This window comes from Pogoniulus pusillus, chromosome 11, assembly GCF_015220805.1.
Source record: "Pogoniulus pusillus isolate bPogPus1 chromosome 11, bPogPus1.pri, whole genome shotgun sequence".
Classification (NCBI taxonomy): Eukaryota; Metazoa; Chordata; class Aves; order Piciformes; family Lybiidae; genus Pogoniulus; species Pogoniulus pusillus.
In genome coordinates, this window is record NC_087274.1 from 33,463,224 (window position 1) to 33,483,400 (window position 20,177).

A 20,177-nucleotide genomic window follows, 5' to 3' on the forward strand; every position below is an offset into this window, starting at 1 on the left:
ATCCCCTCCCTGGCCCTGCTGGCCACACTGCTGCTGCTGCAGCCCAGGCTCTGGTTGCCCCTCCAGGCTGCAAGTGCACACTGCTGGCTCCTGTGGAGCATGAAATGCATGACCTGAAGGAATTGGGGGAGAAAAAGAGGGTGTATCACCTCTGGAAGGAGGGGAAGGCTTCTCCTGATGTGTTTAAGGAGGTAGCCAGATCATGCAGGAGAAAAATTAGAGAGGCTAAGGCCCAGCTAGAACTTAGGCTGCCACCTCTGTGAAAGATAACAAAAAACACTTTTATAAATGTATCAGTGCTAAAAGGAAGGGCAAGAAGAGCCTCCACTCCTTACTGGACCAGGAGGGGAACACTGTAACTGATGATGTAGAAAAGGCTGAGGTCCTGAATGCCTTCTTTGCCTCAGTTTTCAACAGCAAGGAGGGAGGAGTTCAGGGCAAGTGGCCTCTTGAACTGGGGGATGGGGTCAGGGAGCAGTGTGTTGCCCTGGAAATTCATGAGGAATTAGTTCAGGACCTGCTGAGCCACCTGGACACCCACAAGTCCATGGGACCAGATAGGATCCATCCCAGGGTGCTGAGAGAGCTGGCAGCTGAGCTGGCCAAGCTGCTCTCCATCATTTTCCAGCAGTCCTGGCTCACCAGAGAGGTCCCAGGAGACTGGAAACTGCCAACGTGGTCCCCATCCACAAGAAGGGTGGGATGGAGGAACCTGGGAACTACAGACCTGTCAGCCTGACCTCAGTGCCAGGGAAACTGATGGAGCAGGTTAGCTTGGGGGTGATAAGAGTGCACCTAAGGGATGGCAAAGGGCTCAGGTCCAGCCAGCATGGGTTTAGGAAGGGCAGATCCTGCCTCTCCAACCTGATCTCCTTCTATGATCAGGTGACTGCTTGGTGGCTGTGGGGAGCCTGTGGATGTGGTCTGTCTGGACTTCAGCAAGGCCTTTGACACTGTCCCCCACAGCAAACTGCTGGCTAAGCAGTCAGCCCATGGCTTGGATGGCAACACTCTGTGCTGGGTTAGGAACTGGCTGGAGGGCTGAGCCCAGAGAGTGGTGGTGAATGGTGCCACATCCAGCTGGCAGCTGTCACTAGTGGTGTCCCTCAGGGATCAGTGCTGGGCCCCATCCTCTTTAACATCTTCATAGATGATCTGGATGAGGGCATGGAGTCAGTCATCAGCAAGTGTGCAGATGACACCAAGCTGGGGGCAGATGTGGCTGGGTTGGAGGGCAGAAGGGCTCTGCAGCAGGACCTTGACCACCTGGTGGACAGATGGGCAGAGTCCAAGGGGATGGCTTCAATAGCTCCAAGTGCAGGGTGCTGCACTTTGGCCACAGCAACCCCATGCAGAGATACAGGCTGGGGTCGGAGTGGCTGGAGAGCAGCCAGACAGAGAGGGATCTGGGGGTGCTGATTGATACCCACCTGAACATGAGCCAGCAGTGTGCCCAGGTGGCCAAGAGAGCCAGTGGCATCCTGGCCTGCATCAGGAATGGTGTGGCCAGCAGGAGCAGGGAGGTCATTCTGCCCCTGTACTCTGCACTGGTTAGACCACACCTTGAGTGCTGTGCTCAGTTCTGGGGCCCCCAGTTTAGGAGGGACATTGAGATGCTTGAGCGTGTCCAGAGAAGGGCAACGAGGCTGGGGAGAGGCCTTGAGCACAGCCCTACGAGGAGAGGCTGAGGGAGCTGGGATTGGTTAGCCTGGAGAAGAGGAGGCTCAGGGCAGACCTTATTGCTGTCTGCAACTACCTGAGGGGAGGTTGTGGCCAGGAGGAGGTTGCTCTCTTCTCTCAGGTGGCCAGCACCAGAACGAGAGGACACAGCCTCAGGCTGTGCCAGGGGAGATTTAGGCTGGAGGTGAGGAGAAAGTTCTTCCCTGAGAGAGTCATTGGACACTGGAATGGGCTGCCCGGGGAGGTGGTGGAGTCGCCGTCCCTGGAGCTGTTCAAGGCAGGACTGGACGTGGCACTTGGTGCCATGGTCTGGCCTTGAGCTCTGTGCTAAAGGGTTGGACTTGATGATCTGTGAGGTCTCTTCCAACCTTGGTGATACTGTGTGATACTGTGATACTGTGAGACTGTAACTTGCTGCAGGTTTCCTTTTCCACTGAACTGCTGTGTGGATGAGCTGTGCTTGTGCCAGTCTTGCAGAGCCCAGGGTGTGCTGCTGTGTCTGCTGAGCTTTGCACCAGTGCTGGATTCTTGCGAATCAGATGGTCACAGAATTGGTGTAGTTGGGAAATGTCCAACCCCTCTCTAACTCTGCCAAGGCTGCTGCTAAACCACCTCCCTCACCACCACACCTCTGCCTCCAAGGATGGGAATTCAGCCACCTCCCTGGGGACACAGTTCCCGTGGTTATGAACCCTTTCAGTCAAGAAGTCTCTTCTCATATCCAGCCTAAACCTCCCTGGTGCAATTTGAGGCCATTTCCTTTCCTACTACCCCCTGTTACTAGGGAAAGGGACCAACCTCCCCGAGTTCCAGCCTCCGTTCAGGGGGCTGTAGACAGCAGTGAGGTCTCCCCTCAGCTTCCTTTCCTCCACACAAAACACCCCCAGTGCCCTCAGCTGCTGCTCCCCAGCCCTGTTCTCTAGGCCCTTCAGCAGCTGCACTGCCCTTCTCTGGACATGCTCCTATTGGTAGGGTTTGGATGGTAGAATTTGGAAGATCAGCTTAGTCCAACCCCTCTGCCAGAGCAGGTTCACCTAGAGCAGGTTGCCCAGGATGGTGTCCATGCAGGTTTTGAATGACTGCATAGATGGAGGCTCCTGCACCCCTCTGGGCAGCCTGCATCCTCATGGTAAAGAAGTTCCCCTCCTGCTGTTCAGAACTCCTTTTGGTTAAGTTTGTGCCCATTTCCTTTTGTCTTGGCACTGAGAACCAGGGCAAAAATGCAAACTGTGTCCTAGGTAAGAGTCACTTCCCAGTGCTCTACTGTCCTCAAAGTAGTGAAGTTCATCCTCATGTTTAGATGGAACTGCCCATGTTCAAGTTTGTGTCCATTCCCCTTGTCACTGGGCACCACTGGACAAGAGGCTGAGCCCTTCTTTTGGAACCTCACTCCTCAGATATTTATAAGCATTCCCAAGTTTCCTCTCTTCTTTGTCTCTTCTCTGGGCTAAAAAGCCTTAGTCCCTCAGGCTGCCCTTATAGAGAGAGGTTCTAGTCTTGGAAAGAGAAGACAGGGAGGGGGAAGACAGATCCATGCACAGCAAAGCTCTGCTCAGGTGCCAGAGCTCCAGGAGCTTTTCTGAGGTGAGGCTCTCTGCCATCTCTGCACACTGATGCTGGATGTGTCAAAGAGGAGTGGTCCAGTGTGGCCTTTTGGTGCTCTGGGACAACTCTGCCCTCAGCAGTGGCACCATGGGTCAGTCCTCTCCTCCTCCTGGAGCTCTGTCATCAGATGCAGGAGTTCCTGGACGTGGGCATAAAGCCACAAGAGTGCTGACTGCTGCCAGCCAGGACTGCAGCCTGGCACCTGGGTGCTGGCACGTGTCCACACCCCAGCAACTGGGAGGACATAAACACTTGTGTGAGCATTCAGAGAGTTGTCAGCACACAGCTGGCCCTGGCACATCAATCCAGCCTCTGTGGAGCCTCCCTACCCTCGAGCAGATCACCACTCCCACCCAGCCTGGCATCCTCTGCAGGCTTGCTGAGGTGCACTTTGTCTCCTCACGAAGGTCATTGCTCAAGATGTTAAACAGAAGTGGTCCCCACACAGGTCCCTCAGCAACACCACTGCTGACCGACTGGCAGCTGGGTTTTACTCCAGTCACCACCACTGGCCCCAGCTGTGCAGTCATGCACCCAGCAGTGTGTGCAGCTGCCCAAGCCACCAGCAGCCATTTTCATCAGGACAACACTGAGAAATGGGGTCAAAAGCTTTATTTCTGCAGCTAGGAGAAAGTCAACACTCCTGCAGCCAGGAGAAATTCAGTATTCATCTGAAGAGGGAAGGGGAAGCAGGAGTAGGACAGAGCAGGACATGGACAGTGAGACTGCAGGCTCCAGCTCAGCAGGAATTGCCCCAGAAGGACACGGTGGTGGTTCCCAGAAGGATGCCCAGGTCCAGTTCTTTCTGCTGCTCACTCCTCATTCTCCTGCAGGAGTGGGCTGGAGTTCACCCAGCCCAAGGGCATTGGCAGTGGCTTCTGAGCAGGTGTTGAGGCCATGGGAGAAGTGCTCCATGCCCGTGCTGCTGCAGTAGCCCTTGTATTTGGGTATAGCCCCATCTGGACCAGAATCCACCTGTAGAAGTGCTGGGTGGAGGTGTAGATGCCAGGCTTCCTTGCCCTGGCACAGCCTGTCCCCCAGCTGGTCAGCCCCACCAGCCAGAAGTAGTCAGCGTTTTTGGCCTGGCACACGAGGGGACCTCCACTGTCGCCCTGCAGGGGAGGAGAGAGGCTTCAGCTGGGGCTGGGTGGCCTCGGCTGGCACTGGGGCCAGCTCCTCTGTGGCAGCAGCTTCCAGAGCTGGATCCGTGCACAGCAAAGCTCTGCTCAGGTGCTGCAGTTCAGGGCCGTGTCTGGGGCGGGGGTGGGTCTGGGAGGTTGGGCTTTTGGCCATCTCCGCTCGCTGGTGCTGGATGTGTGGCACAGAGGTGTGCCGGGGCTGGGATGTGGAGCTGTGTGCTGCCAGGAGCAGGGGCTGGGCTTTGTGGGCACTGTGCCAGGTGCCTGGGGACAAGGGTGGCACAGGGCAAGGCACCGCAGCTGGGGAAGGGGAGCCCCGGGAGTGATGGAGAGGGAGTGGTGGGAGGGCGAGAGGCCAGAGCAAGCCCATGCCAGGGGCTGGAGGCCAGAGCAAGCTCATGCCAGGGGCTGCTTGGGTGGTTGTGTCCTGCCCCTCGTGCTGCCAGTGCCGCTGGGCTTGACCTGGAGCAGGCTCCTACCTGGCAGGTGTCGATGCGCCCCTGGGGGTAGCCAGCACAGAGGTTGTGGCTGTGGACAGCTCCCGCGTACCAGTGGGTGCTGTTGCACAGGCGGAGGTCGATGAGGTGCACCTTGGCCTCCTGCAGCCCCAGCGGTGTAGTCCCAGCTGTGAGCACAGAGAGCACTCAGCCCCCAGCAGCTCACATCTGGCCCTGGTGGGCACTCACACCTGGCCATGCCGGGCACTCACACCTGGCCGTGCGGGCACTCACATCTGGCCGTGCTGGGCACTCACACCTGGCCGTGCGGGCACTCACACCTGGCCGTGCTGGGCACTCACACCTGGCCGTGCCGGGCACTGGTACCTGGCCGTGCCGGGCACTCACACCTGGCCGTGCGGGCACTCACATCTGGCCGTGCTGGGCACTCACACCTGGCCGTGCGGGCACTCACACCTGGCCGTGCCGGGCACTCACACCTGGCCGTGCCGGGCACTGGCACCTGGCCGTGCCGGGCACTCACACCTGGCCGTGCGGGCACTCACACCTGGCCGTGCTGGGCACTCACATCTGGCCGTGCGGGCACTCACACCTGGCCGTGCGGGCACTCACACCTGGCCGTGCCGGGCACTCACACCTGGCCATGCCGGGCACTCACACCTGGCCGTGTGGGCACTCACACCTGGCCGTGCCGGGCACTCACACCTGGCCGTGTGGGCACTCACACCTGGCCGTGCTGGGCACTCACACCTGGCCGTGCGGGCACTCACACCTGGCCGTGCTGGGCACTCACACCTGGCCGTGCCGGGCACTGGTACCTGGCCGTGCCGGGCACTCACACCTGGCCGTGCGGGCACTCACATCTGGCCGTGCTGGGCACTCACACCTGGCCGTGCGGGCACTCACACCTGGCCGTGCCGGGCACTCACACCTGGCCGTGCCGGGCACTGGCACCTGGCCGTGCCGGGCACTCACACCTGGCCGTGCGGGCACTCACACCTGGCCGTGCTGGGCACTCACATCTGGCCGTGCGGGCACTCACACCTGGCCGTGCGGGCACTCACACCTGGCCGTGCCGGGCACTCACACCTGGCCATGCCGGGCACTGGTACCTGGCCGTGCTGGGCACTCACACCTGGCCGTGCCGGGCACTCACACCTGGCCGTGCGGGCACTCACACCTGGCCGTGCCGGGTACTCACACCTGGCCGTGCCGGGCACTCACACCTGGCCATGCTGGGCACTCACACCTGGCCGTGCCGGGTACTCACACCTGGCCGTGCTGGGCACTCACACCTGGCCGTGCCGGGCACTGGTACCTGGCCGTGCCGGGCACTCAGACCTGGCCGTGCCGGGCACTCAGACCTGGCCATGCCGGGCACTGGTACCTGGCCGTGCTGGGCACTCAGACCTGGCCGTGCCGGGCACTGGCACCTAGCCGTGCCGGGCACTCACACCTGGCCGTGCGGGGCACTCACACCTGGCCGTGCCAGGCACTCAGACCTGGCCGTGCCGGGCACTCACACCTGGCCATGCCGGGCACTCAGACCTGGCCGTGCCGGGCACTCACACCTGGCCGTGCCGGGCACTGGCACCTGGCCGTGCGGGCACTCACACCTGGCCGTGCCGGGCACTCACACCTGGCCGTGCCCGGCACTGGCACCTGGCCGTGCCGGGCACTCACACCTGGCCGTGCAGGCACTCACACCTGGCCGTGCCGGGCACTGGCACCTGGCCGTGCGGGCACTCACACCTGGCCGTGCCGGGCACTGGCACCTAGCCGTGCCGGGCACTCACACCTGGCCGTGCCGGGCACTGGCACCTGGCCGTGCGGGCACTCACATCTGGCCCTGGTGGACCCCCAGCCGGCCACGTAGCAGTTGCTGAGCTCGGCGACGCGCAGCGAGGGGTCGGGCACGCAGGCCAGCTGGACGTGGTAGCCGCAGCGCACAGGGTGGTCCAGCTCCAGCAGGGCGATGTCGTTGCTCATGGTGGCGTTGTCGTAGCCGCGGTGCAGCAGCACTCGCTTGACGAAGCGCAGCTGGGTCTCGGGCTCCGGGTTGGAGAAGTAGGTGATCCCTGCCGCCACGTAGTAGGTCTTGCTGGAGGGGCGAGGGGGAGATGCGGAGGGGCTCGGAGCGGCGCCGCCCTGCGCCGCAGCAGCCCAGCGCTTCCCTGCCCTGGCATTGCCTCGGGCACAGGGAATGCCGAGCTGGAGGCCGCTGGGCAGCCGTGGCACCAGCCCAGCCCTCTGCTGAGCACTTCCTCAGCCGGGCCGGGCAGTGCCCGGGCGCTGGGCATGCAGCAGGGCATCGGGGTGGGAGGGAGTGGCAGGGGCAGCTGCCTTACCCCGTCCCAACGAAGCAGTGAGCTGCCGTGAGCACCCACTGGGAGCTGATCAGGGACCCTCCACAGATGTGCCCCAGTCCTGCTCCCACTACTTGCTGGATGCTGACGATCCAGGGCCACGCCCCTGGCTGGGCGTTGATGCCACCCACGACGCGAGACATCCCATAGTAGGAAGCCATGGGCCGGAACCCGCAGGTGCTTCTGCAACCAGAGACTCATGAGTGTGCTGCTCGGTGCCTCGCTGCTGTGCAGCCCGAGGGTCGCCCATCTGCCCTCCCCAGCCAGCGTGGCACGGACAGCAGGGCCAGGGCAGCCCAGCGCTGTCTGTCTGTCCGTCCGTCCGTCGGCCCCTGGCTCTGCTTCAGCTCCACAGGTGAGCTGTGCCGGCAGCCTGAGTGCTGCCCAGGAGCTGAGACCTTGGGGAGCTGTGCTGTGGGCACGGGGGACAAATGAGCACCCTCCAGTGAGGCCCATCAGAGCTGCCCACGCTGCCTCCCAGAGCCTTGTCCCACTTACCCACAGTAGTTCCAGTTGGCAAGCACAGGCTGGCACAGGGCCAGCAGCAGGAGGAAGCACAGGAAAGCCTTCATTGCTGTTAGCATAGGTCAGCTTTCAGCACCGAGCTCCTGTTGCCACCAGAGCAGCAGCTGAGTGCCCACAGGACTCACGTTGCTATGGTACCCTTGTCCCTGGGACTGATGTCACAGACCCACTGGTGCTGGGTGCAGTGGAACATCAGAGAGCCATGGGGACATAGACTGGATTGGGTTGGAAGGGACTTGTAAGGCTCACCTGGTCTGACCCCTCTGCCAGATCAGGTTTCCCTGGAGCACACTGCACAGTGTGGCACATGGTTGGGTTTTGAATGGCTCCAGAGATGGAGACTCCACCACCTCTCTGGGCAGCCTGCTCCAGTGCTCTACCATCCTCATAGTAAAGAAGTTCTCCTCTTGCTGTTCAAACCTCCTTGTCATAGAACCAGAGAATCAGGCAGGCTGCAAGAGAGCTCCAAGCTCAGCCAACCCAGTCTAGCACCCAGCCCTGCCCAACCAACCAGACCATGGCACTAAGTGCCCCAGCCAGGCTTGGCTGCAACACCTCCAGCCACGGCCACTCCACCACCTCCCTGGGCAGCCCATTCCAGTGCCAATCACTCTCTCTGCCAACAACTTCCTCCTCACATCCAGCCTGAGCCTGCCCTGGCACAGCTTGAGGCTGTGTCCCCTTCTTCTGGTGCTGCTTGCCTGGCAGCAGAGCCCAACCCCACCTGGCTACAGCCTCCCTGCAGGTTAGGTCTGTGCCCATTTCCTTTTGCCTTTGCCCTGAGAAGCAGAGGAAGTTTTTAAACTACTTCATAGTTAAGCTTCATGACCGAGGACCTGAACGGCTGCAAGAGACATCCAGCAGGAAAAAAGCCCAACAGGCAGAGAGGAAAACTCCAACCCTGCCTCATTTGCCTGGTTTGGTTCTGGCTGGGTTTTGGAAGCTGTTGCCATGCAAAGCAACAAGACCCAGCAGCTTAATATCCCACTGAGAGCTCCTTCGTGTGTTTCAGGTCTTTGTCAGCTTCCAGAGCTGTGGCATATCATACAGGGAGGCAAAATGAGTGTCAGCAACACAATCACAGATAGCAAAGTCCACATCCACAGGTGAACAGAGTGAAGTCCTCCCCTGGGGAGGGGCTTTCCACAAGGGCTTGCTGGGATAGGATGAGGGGCAATGGTTTGGAGCTGGAACAGGGGAGATTTAGACTGGAGATTAGGGAGGAATCCTTTCCAGTGAGGGTGGTGAGACACTGGAACAGGTTGGCCAGAGAGGTCATGCCCAGGGAGGTCATCACAGAATCACAGAGTAATTCAGGCTGGAAAAGGTCCTTGAGATCATCAAGCCCAGCCACTGAGCCTGCTCTGCAGAGCTCTCCCCCAGACCATATCCCCAAGCACCACAGCTGAGTGACCTCTAAGCAGGTGCAGGGTTGGGGGCTCCACCACCTCCCTGGGCAGCTCATTCCAGTGCCTGACCACTCCTGTGGGGAAAAACGTTTCTGATCTCCACAGGTGCATCTGGAGGCCATTCCCTCTTGTCCTGTCACTGGTTACCTGTCAGCAGAGACCAGCACCAACCTCTCCACAGCCTGCTCTCAGGTAGCAGCACGCAGTGACGAGGTCTCAGCCTTGTCTGTCTCACACTGCCCATCCCCAGCTCCTTCAGTCACTCCTCATCAGATTTATTCTCCAGGCCCTTCACAGCTTCCTTACCCTTCTCTGGACCTGCTCCAGCACCTCCACAGCTCTCTCGTACTGAGTTGCCCGACCAAAGCTGAGCACAGCACTCACAGTGTGGCCTCAACAGAGCAGAGCACCAAGGGTTAATGCCCTCCCTGCTGCTGCTGGACACAGCACTTCTGATCCCAGTTGGGATAGAGAATCACAGAGTGGTCTGGCTTGGAAGAGACCTCCAAAGCTCATCCAGCCCAGCCCCCTCTGCACTCAGCAGGGACATCCTCCACGAGATCAAGTTGCCCACAGCCCTGTCCAGCCTCACCTTAAGTATCTCCAGGGATGAGCCTCAACTACCTCCCTGGGCAACCTGTTGCAGTGTTCCACCACCCTCATAGTCAAGAACTTGCTTCTAACATCCACTCTAAATCTGCTCTGCTCTAGTTTGAAGCCACTGTCCTGTCCCTGCAGGCCTTTGCCAACAGTCCCTCTGCAGCCTTCTTGCAGCCCCCTTCAGGAACTGGCAGGCTGCTATTAGATCTCCTTGGAGCCTACTCTGCTCCAGGCTGCACACCCCCAGCTCCCTCAGCCTGTCCCATAGCAGAGCTGCTCCAAGCCCTGAGCATTTCCATGGCCTCCTCTGGACTTGCTCCATCAGGTCCATGTCCTTCCTGTGCTGAGGGCTCCAGAGCTGGATGCAGTCTCAGCAGAGCAGCATGGGCAGATTCTCTTTCTTGCCCCTTGTTTTCTTCCCTTAGTAAGGACACTGAAGCATTTTCAGGTGGGGGCTGCTTTTCAGTGTATTTCCCTGAGCTTAGAACAGTATTGCCCTGGGATATAAATAACAGAGCTCAAGGACCTTCCTTTCTGTGCAAGGGTAAAACACTTCTGGCCTCCATAAAGCTGTGCTGTTGACTGAGTCCTTTCATGGCAGAGTGGTTTTTTCCTTCGAATGACTTTCTGATATCTCTGCTCCCCTCAGGCCCCACCTGCAGTCCTGGGGGCAGTTCTGGAGTCCCCAACACGAGAAGGACATGCAAGTATTGGAGCCAGTGCAGAGGAGGCCACCAAGATGCTGAGAGGGCTGCAGCAGCTCTGCTGTGAGCACAGGCTGAGAGAGTTGGGGCTGTGCAGCCTGGAGAAGAGAAGGCTTGGAGGAGACCTTGCAGTGGCCTTGCAGGATCTGAAGGGGACTGCAGGAGGGCTGGAGGGAGCCTACTGACAAGGGCTTGTAATGACAGGAGGAGGAGGAATGGGTTTGAAGTGGCAGAGGGGAGATTGAGACTGGATGTTGGGAAGAAGTTGTTTGCAGTGAGGGTGGTGAGACACTGGCACAGGTTGCCCAGGGAGGTTGTGGATCAAAGATCACATTGGCTGCTTCTGTGCTCCACAACCTCCCTGGAGGTTGAGGCCCCATGGCTGGAGGTGTTTGAGGTCAGGCTGGCTGAGGCTGTGGGCAGCCTGCTCTAGGGTAGGGTGTCCCTGGGCATGGCAGGGGGGTTGGAGCTGGCTGATCCTTGTGGTCCCTTCCAGCCTGACTGATTCTGTGATTCTGTGGTTATTTCAGTATTGTTGGAGGCCTGAGGGGAGAATCACAGAACCAAGCAGGGTGGAAGAGAGCTCCAAGCTCAGCCAGCCCAACCTAGCACCCAGCCCTATCCAGCCTACCAGACCATGGCCCTAAGTGCCCCAGCCAGGCTTGGCTTCAACACCTCCAGCCACGGCCACTCCACCACCTCCCTGGGCAGCCCATTCCAATGCCAATCACTCTCTCTGCCAGGAACTTCCTCCTCACATCCAGCCTAGACCTGCCCTGGCACAGCTTGAGGCTGTGTCCCCTTCTTCTGCTGCTGCTTGCCTGGCAGCAGAGCCCAACCCCAGCTGGCTACAGCCTCCCTGCAGGCAGCTGCAGACAGCAATGAGCTCTGCCCTGAGCCTCCTCTGCTGCAGGGTTTTGTTTCTCCTTTCCTCCACACACACTCTGTGTTTGTGATTCTGTCACCTAGGACTGCAGCAAGCCTCTGCAGCTGATCCGTTTGCTGAGTCGGTGCTGAGACTGCAGACAGCTTCACTGCTCTGTGGGCTGTGCCTGTCCCTCCAAGCTCTCTGATCTCTGGGGCGTGGGAAGGTGGGAGCTAAGGTGGCTGTAGCAGGGCAGAAGGCAGTGGAGGTCTCTGTGCCCTTCACCTGAGCAGCCAAGCGTCCCTGCAGAGGCCGCGGGCAGGCACAGGAAGGGTGCCCTCGGTGCACACAAGCCACAGAGCTGGTGGTGCCTGGGGAAAGGAGACCTTGCCGACCCCAGCTGAGCGTGCAAGGCAGCAGGGCAGCTACTTTGGATTGACCTGCACTCGCTGTGGCTGCAGGAGAGGAAACCCTGCGGGTGCTGCTTCTCACTTGTTCCTCCTTGGAGGGAAGAGCTGCGCTGTGAGCACACAGGCTTACCCTGCTGGCTTTGAGGACTGTGATGAAAGCAATCTGCCAGACCTCCCCACCCCTGTGCTTTGGTCACTGTCCCCCAGAGCACGGAGGTTTGACCCAGTTAAGCTGCTTGATTGCAGTGCATCTTTCCGAGCTCTGGACAGCAGCCTCCAGAGCTAAATCCCCACCTAGGTCATGAGCCCATTTCTATACTGCATCTCTTCTCTGATGTCCTGAAGTGTCATGGCCCCGCTGAGCCAAGAGGAGCTCACCTCTATGTTCCCTGGCTCTTTGCAGCACTTCAGCAGCCTGATCAACTTTGGGTAGCTTTGATGTCCCTCAGCACCTCGGATTTTGGGCCCAAGAGCAGGAGCCAGGCTGTGCCCAGGTGGGCCAGAAGGGCACCAGCATCCAGGCCTGAATCAGCAGTAGTGTGCCCAGCAGGAGCAGGGCAGGGCTTGTGCCTCTGTGCTAGGCACTGGGGAGGCCACAGCTTGAGTGCTGGGCTCAGTTTTGGGCCCTTCACTCCAAAACGGACTCCGAAGGGCTGGAGCAGGTCCAGAGAAGGGCAAGGAAGGGTCTGGAGAACAGAGCTGGGGAGGAGCAGCTGAGGGAGCTGGGGGTGCTTAGTGTGGAAAAGAGGAGGCTGAGGGCAGAGCTCATCACTCTCTGCAGGTCCTTGAGAGGAGGCTGCAGGGAGGTGGGGGTTGGGCTCTTCTGCTAGGAGTAAGTGACATGAGGAGAGGAAATGGCCTCAGGCTGGACATTAGAGGCAACTTCTTGAGTGAAAGGGTTCCAAAGCACTGGAATAGCTGACTAAGGAGGTGGTTGAATCCCCATCCCTGGAGGTGCTGAAAAGAGGCAGAGATGTGGTGAGCAGCACTGGCAGAGTTAGGTCATGGTTGGACTGGAGGATCTGACAGGCTTTAAGGCTAGACAAGAGGATCTCTGACAATGTAATTCAGTGCAAGGAAGTGTTTAGCTCTTGGCACACAGGGAACTGCACACACAGATCCATCCAAACCCTACTGACATGGGAAGTGACTTTTGATCTCTTACAGTAGCGAGAACAACTACTTTGGTCTCCTCCTTCTCCTGTCAGATCTACCCAGAGAGCACAGCAAGGAGACTGAATTGAGGTAACTTCCTTCCTCTTACCACATCTGCAGAGCCTCCCAATTCCATCCTGACAGACAAGCTCTGCTCTCTGTTACTCCCTTTTAACCCTGTTGTAGGTAGTATGGTTGTGTGCATGGAAGCAAGAACAAAACACGTCCAACACGGCCACAGAATCACCTAATGGCTTGGACTGGAAGAGACTCAGAGATCATCTCCTCCAACCCCCCCCCTGTCGTGGACAGAGATGGCTCTCAACTCGACTTGGTTCCTCAAGGCTTCAGCCGACCTGGCCTTGAGAACCTCCAGGGAGGAGGCATCCACAGCCTCCCTGGGCAGCCTGTTCTAGAGTCTCCCCACCTGAAGAACCTCCTCCTCAGCTCCAGGCTGACCCTGCTCTCCCTCAGCATCAAACTGTTCCCCCTTGTCCTGTCTCTAGACCCCCTCACAAGAAGTCCCTCTGCAGCCTTCCTGTAGGCTCCCTGTTGGGCAGCAGTTATGGACTGGGTTTGGATTAATGAGCTGGGGGGAGGTTTGTAAAAGTAATTCCAGCAGCACTGGAACTGACAGAATGGAATAGGGAAGAGTCCTGAGCTGTGTCTCTGCTCCACACTTCCTGGCACCATGCACCCTGGGAAGCTTCCCAAAGCCTATCCCTGGTGCTCCCATAACGGAGCTACTGAGTGAGAAAAGGACACTCTGAAGTAGCACAGAAGAAACCTCTCCCACAGGTGGCCTACTTCTCTAGGAGCTTGTAGCTCCTCTTGTCCACCACAGAGTGGCCCAGAGTGGGAAGGGTTAGGAGGTGCTGGCGTAACTGAGCTGTTCCACTGTGCACTGCCAAGGTGAAGAGAGAAGAGCCTGAGCAGGGTCAGCTCTCCTCCCCTTGGGAACGCTGCTGTGCTCTGCTGCTGCTCCCAGCCAGGACACTGTGAGGGCAGAGAAGCACAGCATCGTTAGGGCCACCAAGATGCTCAGAGGGCTGCAGCAGCTCTGCTGTGAGGACAGGCTCCGAGAGCTGGGGCTCTGCAGCCTGAAGAAGAGAAGGAATGGAGGAAACCTTACAGTGGCCTTGCAGTGTCTGAAGGGAGCCCACAGGAAGGCTGGGGAGGGACTACTGACAGGGTCCTGCAATGACAGGACGAGGGGGAATGGGTTTGGATGGCAGAGGGGAGATTCAGACGAGGTGTTAGGGGGACGTTCTTTCCAGTGAGGGTGGTGAGACACTGGCACAAGCTGCCCAGGGAGGCTGTGGCAGTGAAGTGGGCTACAGGGACAGGGGTGCAGTGAAGGGGGCTACAGGGACAGGGGTGCAGTGAAGGGGGCTGCAGGGTTAGGGGTGCAGTGAAGGGGGCTACAGGGACAGGGGTGCAGTGAAGGGGGCTGCAGGGATAGGGGTGCAGTGAAGGGGGCTGCAGGGACAGGGGTGCAGTGAAGGGGGCTGCAGGGATAGGGGTGCAGTGAAGAGGGCTACAGGGATAGGGGTGCAGTGAAGGGGGCTGCAGGGTTAGGGGTGCAGTGAAGGGGGCTACAGGGACCGGGGTGCAGTGAAGGGGGCTGCAGGGTTAGGGGTGCAGTGAAGGGGGCTACAGGGACAGGGGTGCAGTGAAGGGGGCTGCAGGGATAGGGGTGCAGTGAAGGGGGCTACAGGGACAGGGGTGCAGTGAAGGGGGCTGCAGGGATAGGGGTGCAGTGAAGGGGGCTACAGGGACAGGGGTGCAGTGAAGGGGGCTGCAGGGACAGGGGTGCAGTGAAGGGGGCTGCAGGGATAGGGGTGCAGTGAAGGGGGTGTCTTGGGTTCTAATCCAAATTCCCAGAGACTCACACAAATTTGATAGACCCAATAACAATTTGTAGAGTGCCCTCCCCTCTTCCCCCTTCTGTCCCAAAGGAAGGGATTAGATACAGGGAGAGAGAGGTAAGCACACCTGAATAAATCAATCTCATTGATTTGGAAGTCAAAAGGAAAAGTTTAACAATAACTTAGAAAGGTATCTGAGGTAGGGAAGTTTACAAAGGATAGGGAAGGGAAAATAGCAAAATACAAAAGGCATAAATACAACCCGAGGCATGTGCTGGTGGCTTTGGCTGCCTCGTGGTGTGCTGGTATGCAGGCAGAGATGTGTGTAGTGTGTGTGTGGTGAGAGAGACAGCGAGGAACAGGAATCCCCTCTGCTTTATAGGACAGGCAGTGGGGGCCAGTGGGCTAACCATCACCTGGTGGTGTGACCCACCCCTGGGGAGGGGTCAAGACCCCTAGGGTCAGGTTCAGGGTTACTCCCCCAGGAGTGTTAACCCTATACATTCCACCCCTTGGTTAGACCACTTCCACCTTCCTACGAACAGTCTTCTTCTCCAAAGATGGGAAAAAGTGTCCATGGGTTAAGAGTTCTTGAAGTCCTTCTCGGTCCCCGGCTGTATCCCAAGGCTCTCTGCTTCTCCGGTCCAGTGCAGGTTGGTGAGGTGTGAGCAGAACAGGAACATGGAAGAAGAGTCAGTGAAACAGGAACAGTTCTTGTGGGACCTCAGGAAAGAGTCTTTTCCCTCCATGAAGAAAGCATCAGGAACAGTCTCTTGGTGTCTGGCACCAGGGGAACAGGTGTAGGTGAGATGGCTGTAGACATCCTCTGGAGGGAGATCGGGAACAGTCTCTCACTGCAGGGCATCAGTGATGGATCAGGTGCAGGGTTCTGTCGGACGCCTCATTGTGATGTGATGCTGTAGAACTTCTCTGGATAGCTGCTGGTGGGGTGCAGGTTCTGTTGCATGTGTTGTGGTGAGGGTGTAACTAGGAAAAACAACTTACAACCCCTTATGAACTCTAATACAAGTATTACACAACTATGATACAACTATAATACAAGCTAACATGGAATACATGGAATCAACTCTGAGCTTTTAAACCTTTTCAGCCAAAGTGAGGTTTCTCTGGGGCACACACTCAATAGTGCCTGTTTCAAGCATTACCCAGTATGTGTAACCAGGACCCTCTGCAGATACCACCCCTTTGATAGGTTTTCCCCCACCAGGGGCAGGAGCAACCCACACAGTCTTTCCCAGTAGCTTCCTTTCACAGACTACAGGAACTCCATCTCCCTCAGCTATGGGCAGTAGGGCAGACTGAGCAGGACCAGCTCTGTTGACTGATCCCCTGTTGTTCACCAGCCAAGTGGCTTCTGCAAGGTGCTTCTCCCAGTTTCTGAGAGTTCCACCTCCCATAGCCTTCAGGGTGGTTTTCAGCAGGTCATTGTGATGCTCAATCTTCCCTGCAGCTTGTGGATACTATGGGATGTGGCAAACCCATTCTATCCACAAGCTGCAGGGAAGCTCTCCTCCCCTTGGGAACGCTGCTGTGCTCTGCTGCTGCTCCCAGCCAGGACACTGTGAGGGCAGAGAAGCACAGCATCGTTAGGGCCACCAAGATGCTCAGAGGGCTGCAGCAGCTCTGCTGTGAGGACAGGCTCCGAGAGCTGGGGCTCTGCAGCCTGGAGAAGAGAAGGAATGGAGGAAACCTTACAGTGGCCTTGCAGTGTCTGAAGGGAGCCCACAGGAAGGCTGGAGAGGGACTACTGACAGGGTCCTGCAATGACAGGACGAGGGGGAATGGGTTTGGATGGCAGAGGGGAGATTCAGACGAGGTGTTAGGGGGACGTTCTTTCCAGTGAGGGTGGTGAGACACTGGCACAGGCTGCCCAGGGAGGCTGTGGCTGCTTTCTCCCTGGAGGTGTTCCAGGCCAGGCTGGATGAGGCCTTGAACAACCTGCTCTAGAGGGAGGTGTCCCTGCCTACGGTGGGAGGCTGGAGCTGGATGATCCTTGCGGTCCCTTCCACCCTGGACCATTCTATGATTCCATGGTTAAGCTGCTGCTTGGCAGCAGGCTGGCTGTGAAAGCCCTAACTCCCTCAGCTTGCCCTCACAGCAGGACTTCTTCATGCCTCTGACCATCTTTGTGGCCTCCTCTGGATGCACTCCAGCAAATCCACGTCCTCCTTTTGCTGGGGGATTCAGAACTGGCTGTGGTGCTCCAGATAGGCTCTTGCCAGAGCAGAGCAGAGCAGAGCAGAGGGGCAGAATCAACCCCATCACCCTGCAGGTCACAGCTCTGTTGATGCAGAACAGGGTTCCTGAAGTTTGGCACTGAAATCAGCTTCCCAAGGCCTTCAGTAGCACTTGGAAGGGGATTACAGGGGCTGGTGTGCAGTGGAGGGGGGTGCAGGGATAGGGGTGCAGTGAAGGGGGCTACAGGGCCAGGGGTGCAGTGAAGAGAGCTACAGGGACAGGGGTGCAGTGGACTACAGGGACAGGGGTGCAGTGAAGGGGGCTACAGGGCTGATGTGCAGTGGGATTCTTCATCTATTTCAGTCCTGCTGGCCTTAGCTCCTGCCACTAAAGGCTCCTTCAATGTGAGGAACACTAAAGGAGCCAATGAGAAGCCTTTGTGAATTGACATCTGCTCTGGGATCCAAACATTTGCCTTAGCACCACTTTAAGTAGGGCTGCAATATTCTGCTGCAACTTCACAGAAGAGAAAAACCTCCTCCCTAAGAGTGTGGCTGTGCTGCCTGCTGGACTGGCGTGGCCTGCATGGAGGGCTCCAGCTGGACACCTGAACCATGACTCTCATTTTCACGGAGCTGCTTTTGTGTCTACACAAGTAAACTCCACCTAGACTAAAGGAGATTTTCAGGCTGGGCTCCTCCTTTAGCTGAGCAGACAAAGCCCAGGCCAATTGAGTTGATTTAATGTTTCCAACATGATCTTAGTCCTCTGCTGTTCTGCACAGCTGAATGTCTTCAGACAGTCTGGGTGGGGAAGTGAAGAAGAGTAAAGAGAATTCAGGATGCGAGTGTTGGGGCTGTTCAGTCTGTAGAAGAGAAGGCTCCAGGGAGACCTTAGAGCAGCCTTCCAGTACCTCAAGTGGGCTACAAAAGAGATGAGGAGGAACTTTTGAGAAGGGCTTGGAGGGATAGGATGAAAGGAAAGGGAATGGATTGAAGCTCGAGGAGGAGAGATTCAGATTGAAGATCAGGGAGAAATTCTTTCCAATGGGGGTGAGGAGACACTGAAACAGGTTGCCCAGGGAGGTTTTCAAGGCCAGGCTGGATGAGCCCCTGAGCACCCTGGGCTAGTGGGAAGTGTCCCTGCCCATAGCAGGGGGCTGGAACTGGCTGATCTTCGTGGTTCTTTCCAACCCAAACCATTCCATGAGTCTATGAATACAGATATAGAGGAGCCCAGAGTGGGAGGAGGCTTTACACAAAATCAAGCTACCTGTAACTGTGCATTAAGAGGTTCAGTCACATCAATCCACAGGGAAGGAGCAGAAACACAGAACTGTCAGGGCTGGAAGGGACCTTGAGGAGCAGCCAGTTCCAACCCCCCTGCCATGGCCAGGGACACCCTACCCTAGAGCAGGCTGCCCACAGCCTCAGCCAGCCTGGCCTCAAACACCTCCAGCCATGGGGCCTCAACCACCTCCCTGGGCAACCTGTGCCAGTCTTTCACCAGCCTCATGCTGAAGAACTTCTTCCTAACCTCTAATCTCAGTCTGCCCTCCTCTAGTTTGGATCCATTCCCCCCAGTCCTATCACTACCTGACACCCTAAAAAGTCTCTCCCCAGCTTTCTTGTAGCTCACTTCAGACACTGAAAGGCCACAAGAAGGTCTGCTGGGAGCCTCCTCTTCACCAGACTGCACAACCTCAACTCTCTCAGCCTGTCCCCATGGCAGAGCAGTTCCAGCCCTCTGCTCATCCTCATAGCTCTTCTCTGGACACTTTCCAGCCCCTCCAGACCTTTATGTCTTTCCCTGAAGAGCACAGAGAAGAAAAAGGGATCTGCAACTGCTGTGCAGTATTCACCACTGAGTCAGAAGATTTCTGCACTCCAAGCAGTGGTATAAACCCAGCACCTACTCTTTGATCAAGTGTCCATGTGCTGCCTGTGCACACACACCGCTGTCACCGGCAGAGCTGATGGATCCATCAGAGCAACTCCCCCAAACTAGTTTGGAGAAAGAACAGCATGAACTGCTGAGTCATGGAAACCAGGCCAAGGGAAACTGCCTGGCTCCTGGCACAGGCAGGCTTGGCAAGGACAGCAAAACCCCCAGGGGTCAACTCCCGGCAGTCTTTTACAAGGCCACGTGGTGGAAGGTGCAGATTATACCTAGAATACATCTGCATCCCGTGCCCTAAACACCTGCCCAGCACCCACCTTGGCGCCCCCCATTCTCCCTCCCCGGTGGAAGAAGCTGGGAGAGCAGACAACAGCCTCAGCGCCTCTCAGGCCATCGCAGGCACCGCATCTGGCCTCGTGTCGCAGCCTGCTTTGTTCGTGGCAAGCACAGGTCAGGGACGCTGGGCACCTGCATCTCCCGGTTTGGAGCTGCCACTCGGGTCGGTGCTAGGGTTGTTTTATCTGTTGCTACTGGGCAAAGACACTCATCAAAGTGCTTAAACCCCGCCCGACTTGTTAGTCTGCTGCTGCTGCTGCTGCTGCCGCCTTTGTTTCGCTCGCTACTCGTTTGCCTTGCCTGCCTCTGCCACCACGCTCTGCACTGCGCCTAACCGGGGACTCGCCCTCCCTGCGAGCGGCAGCCCTGACCCTGCCTGTCTCCTGCGCTGAGCCGAGGGACTGACAGGGCTTGCTCTTAGGCTGCGATCCAGCTGCCCGCCGGAGCTCAGCCGAGCGACCTGCGAAACGGAGCCCAGGACTGCTGCAGAGCTCTGCAGTAGCTCTGTTTTATGGCAGCGCTGGCTGCAGGCAGGGGGGCTCCATCAGCCCTGCACACCCCGTGCTGGCACAAGCCACGGTCTCTGCTACAAGAGCAGGCACAGGCATAACCAGAGGCAGGGCTATGGCAGTTAGGCCTTGGAGTTCATTAACAGAGGCACTTTCCCACTCTTCAACTGATGGTTAAAGTTTGTCTTTTAACTTCCAAATTGAAGCAAGACTTTTTGGGGTGTTTTAGCCCTTTTTTTCCTCCCTGCAGAGGAGGCTGTGAAGATGCTCAGAGGGCTGGAGAGAGTTGGGGGACAGGCTGGGAGAGTTGGGGCTGTGGAGCCTGGAGAAGAGAAGGCTGCAGGGAGACCACAGAGCTGCATCTCAGTCTGCAAAGGGGACCTGCAGGCAGGCTGGGGAGGGACTGTTCAGAAGGGCCTGTGGGGATAGGACAAGAGGCAATGGTTTGAA

The 20,177-nt window shown here is 57.8% G+C and overlaps 1 protein-coding gene across 1 annotated transcript; it reads right to left on the bottom strand.

Moving 5' to 3' along the window:
- Positions 1–3,882: 3,882 nt before the first annotated feature.
- Positions 3,883–7,391, bottom strand: LOC135179787 (acrosin-like). The gene is made up of 4 exons (XM_064151826.1): positions 7,231–7,391; positions 6,724–6,983; positions 4,904–5,049; positions 3,883–4,397 (listed from the first exon to the last, which is right to left on the bottom strand). Exons 1-4 carry the CDS (start codon positions 7,389–7,391, stop codon positions 4,098–4,100), a joined length of 867 nt encoding a protein of 288 aa, XP_064007896.1. The 3' UTR covers positions 3,883–4,097.
- Between the last annotated feature and the right edge of the window lie 12,786 nt (positions 7,392–20,177).

Excerpts from the sequence above, each read along its gene's own strand:
- LOC135179787 (XM_064151826.1), bottom strand. The coding sequence starts at position 7,391 with ATGTCTCGCGTCGTGGGTGGCATCAACGCCCAGCCAGGGGCGTGGCCC. Across the intron at positions 6,984-7,230 it reads CACTGCTTCGTTGGGACGGG|CAAGACCTACTACGTGGCGG; the intron begins GTAAGGCAGCTG and ends TCGCCCCTCCAG. Across the intron at positions 5,050-6,723 it reads GGGGTCCACCAGGGCCAGAT|CTGGGACTACACCGCTGGGG; the intron begins GTGAGTGCCCGC and ends CTGTGCTCACAG.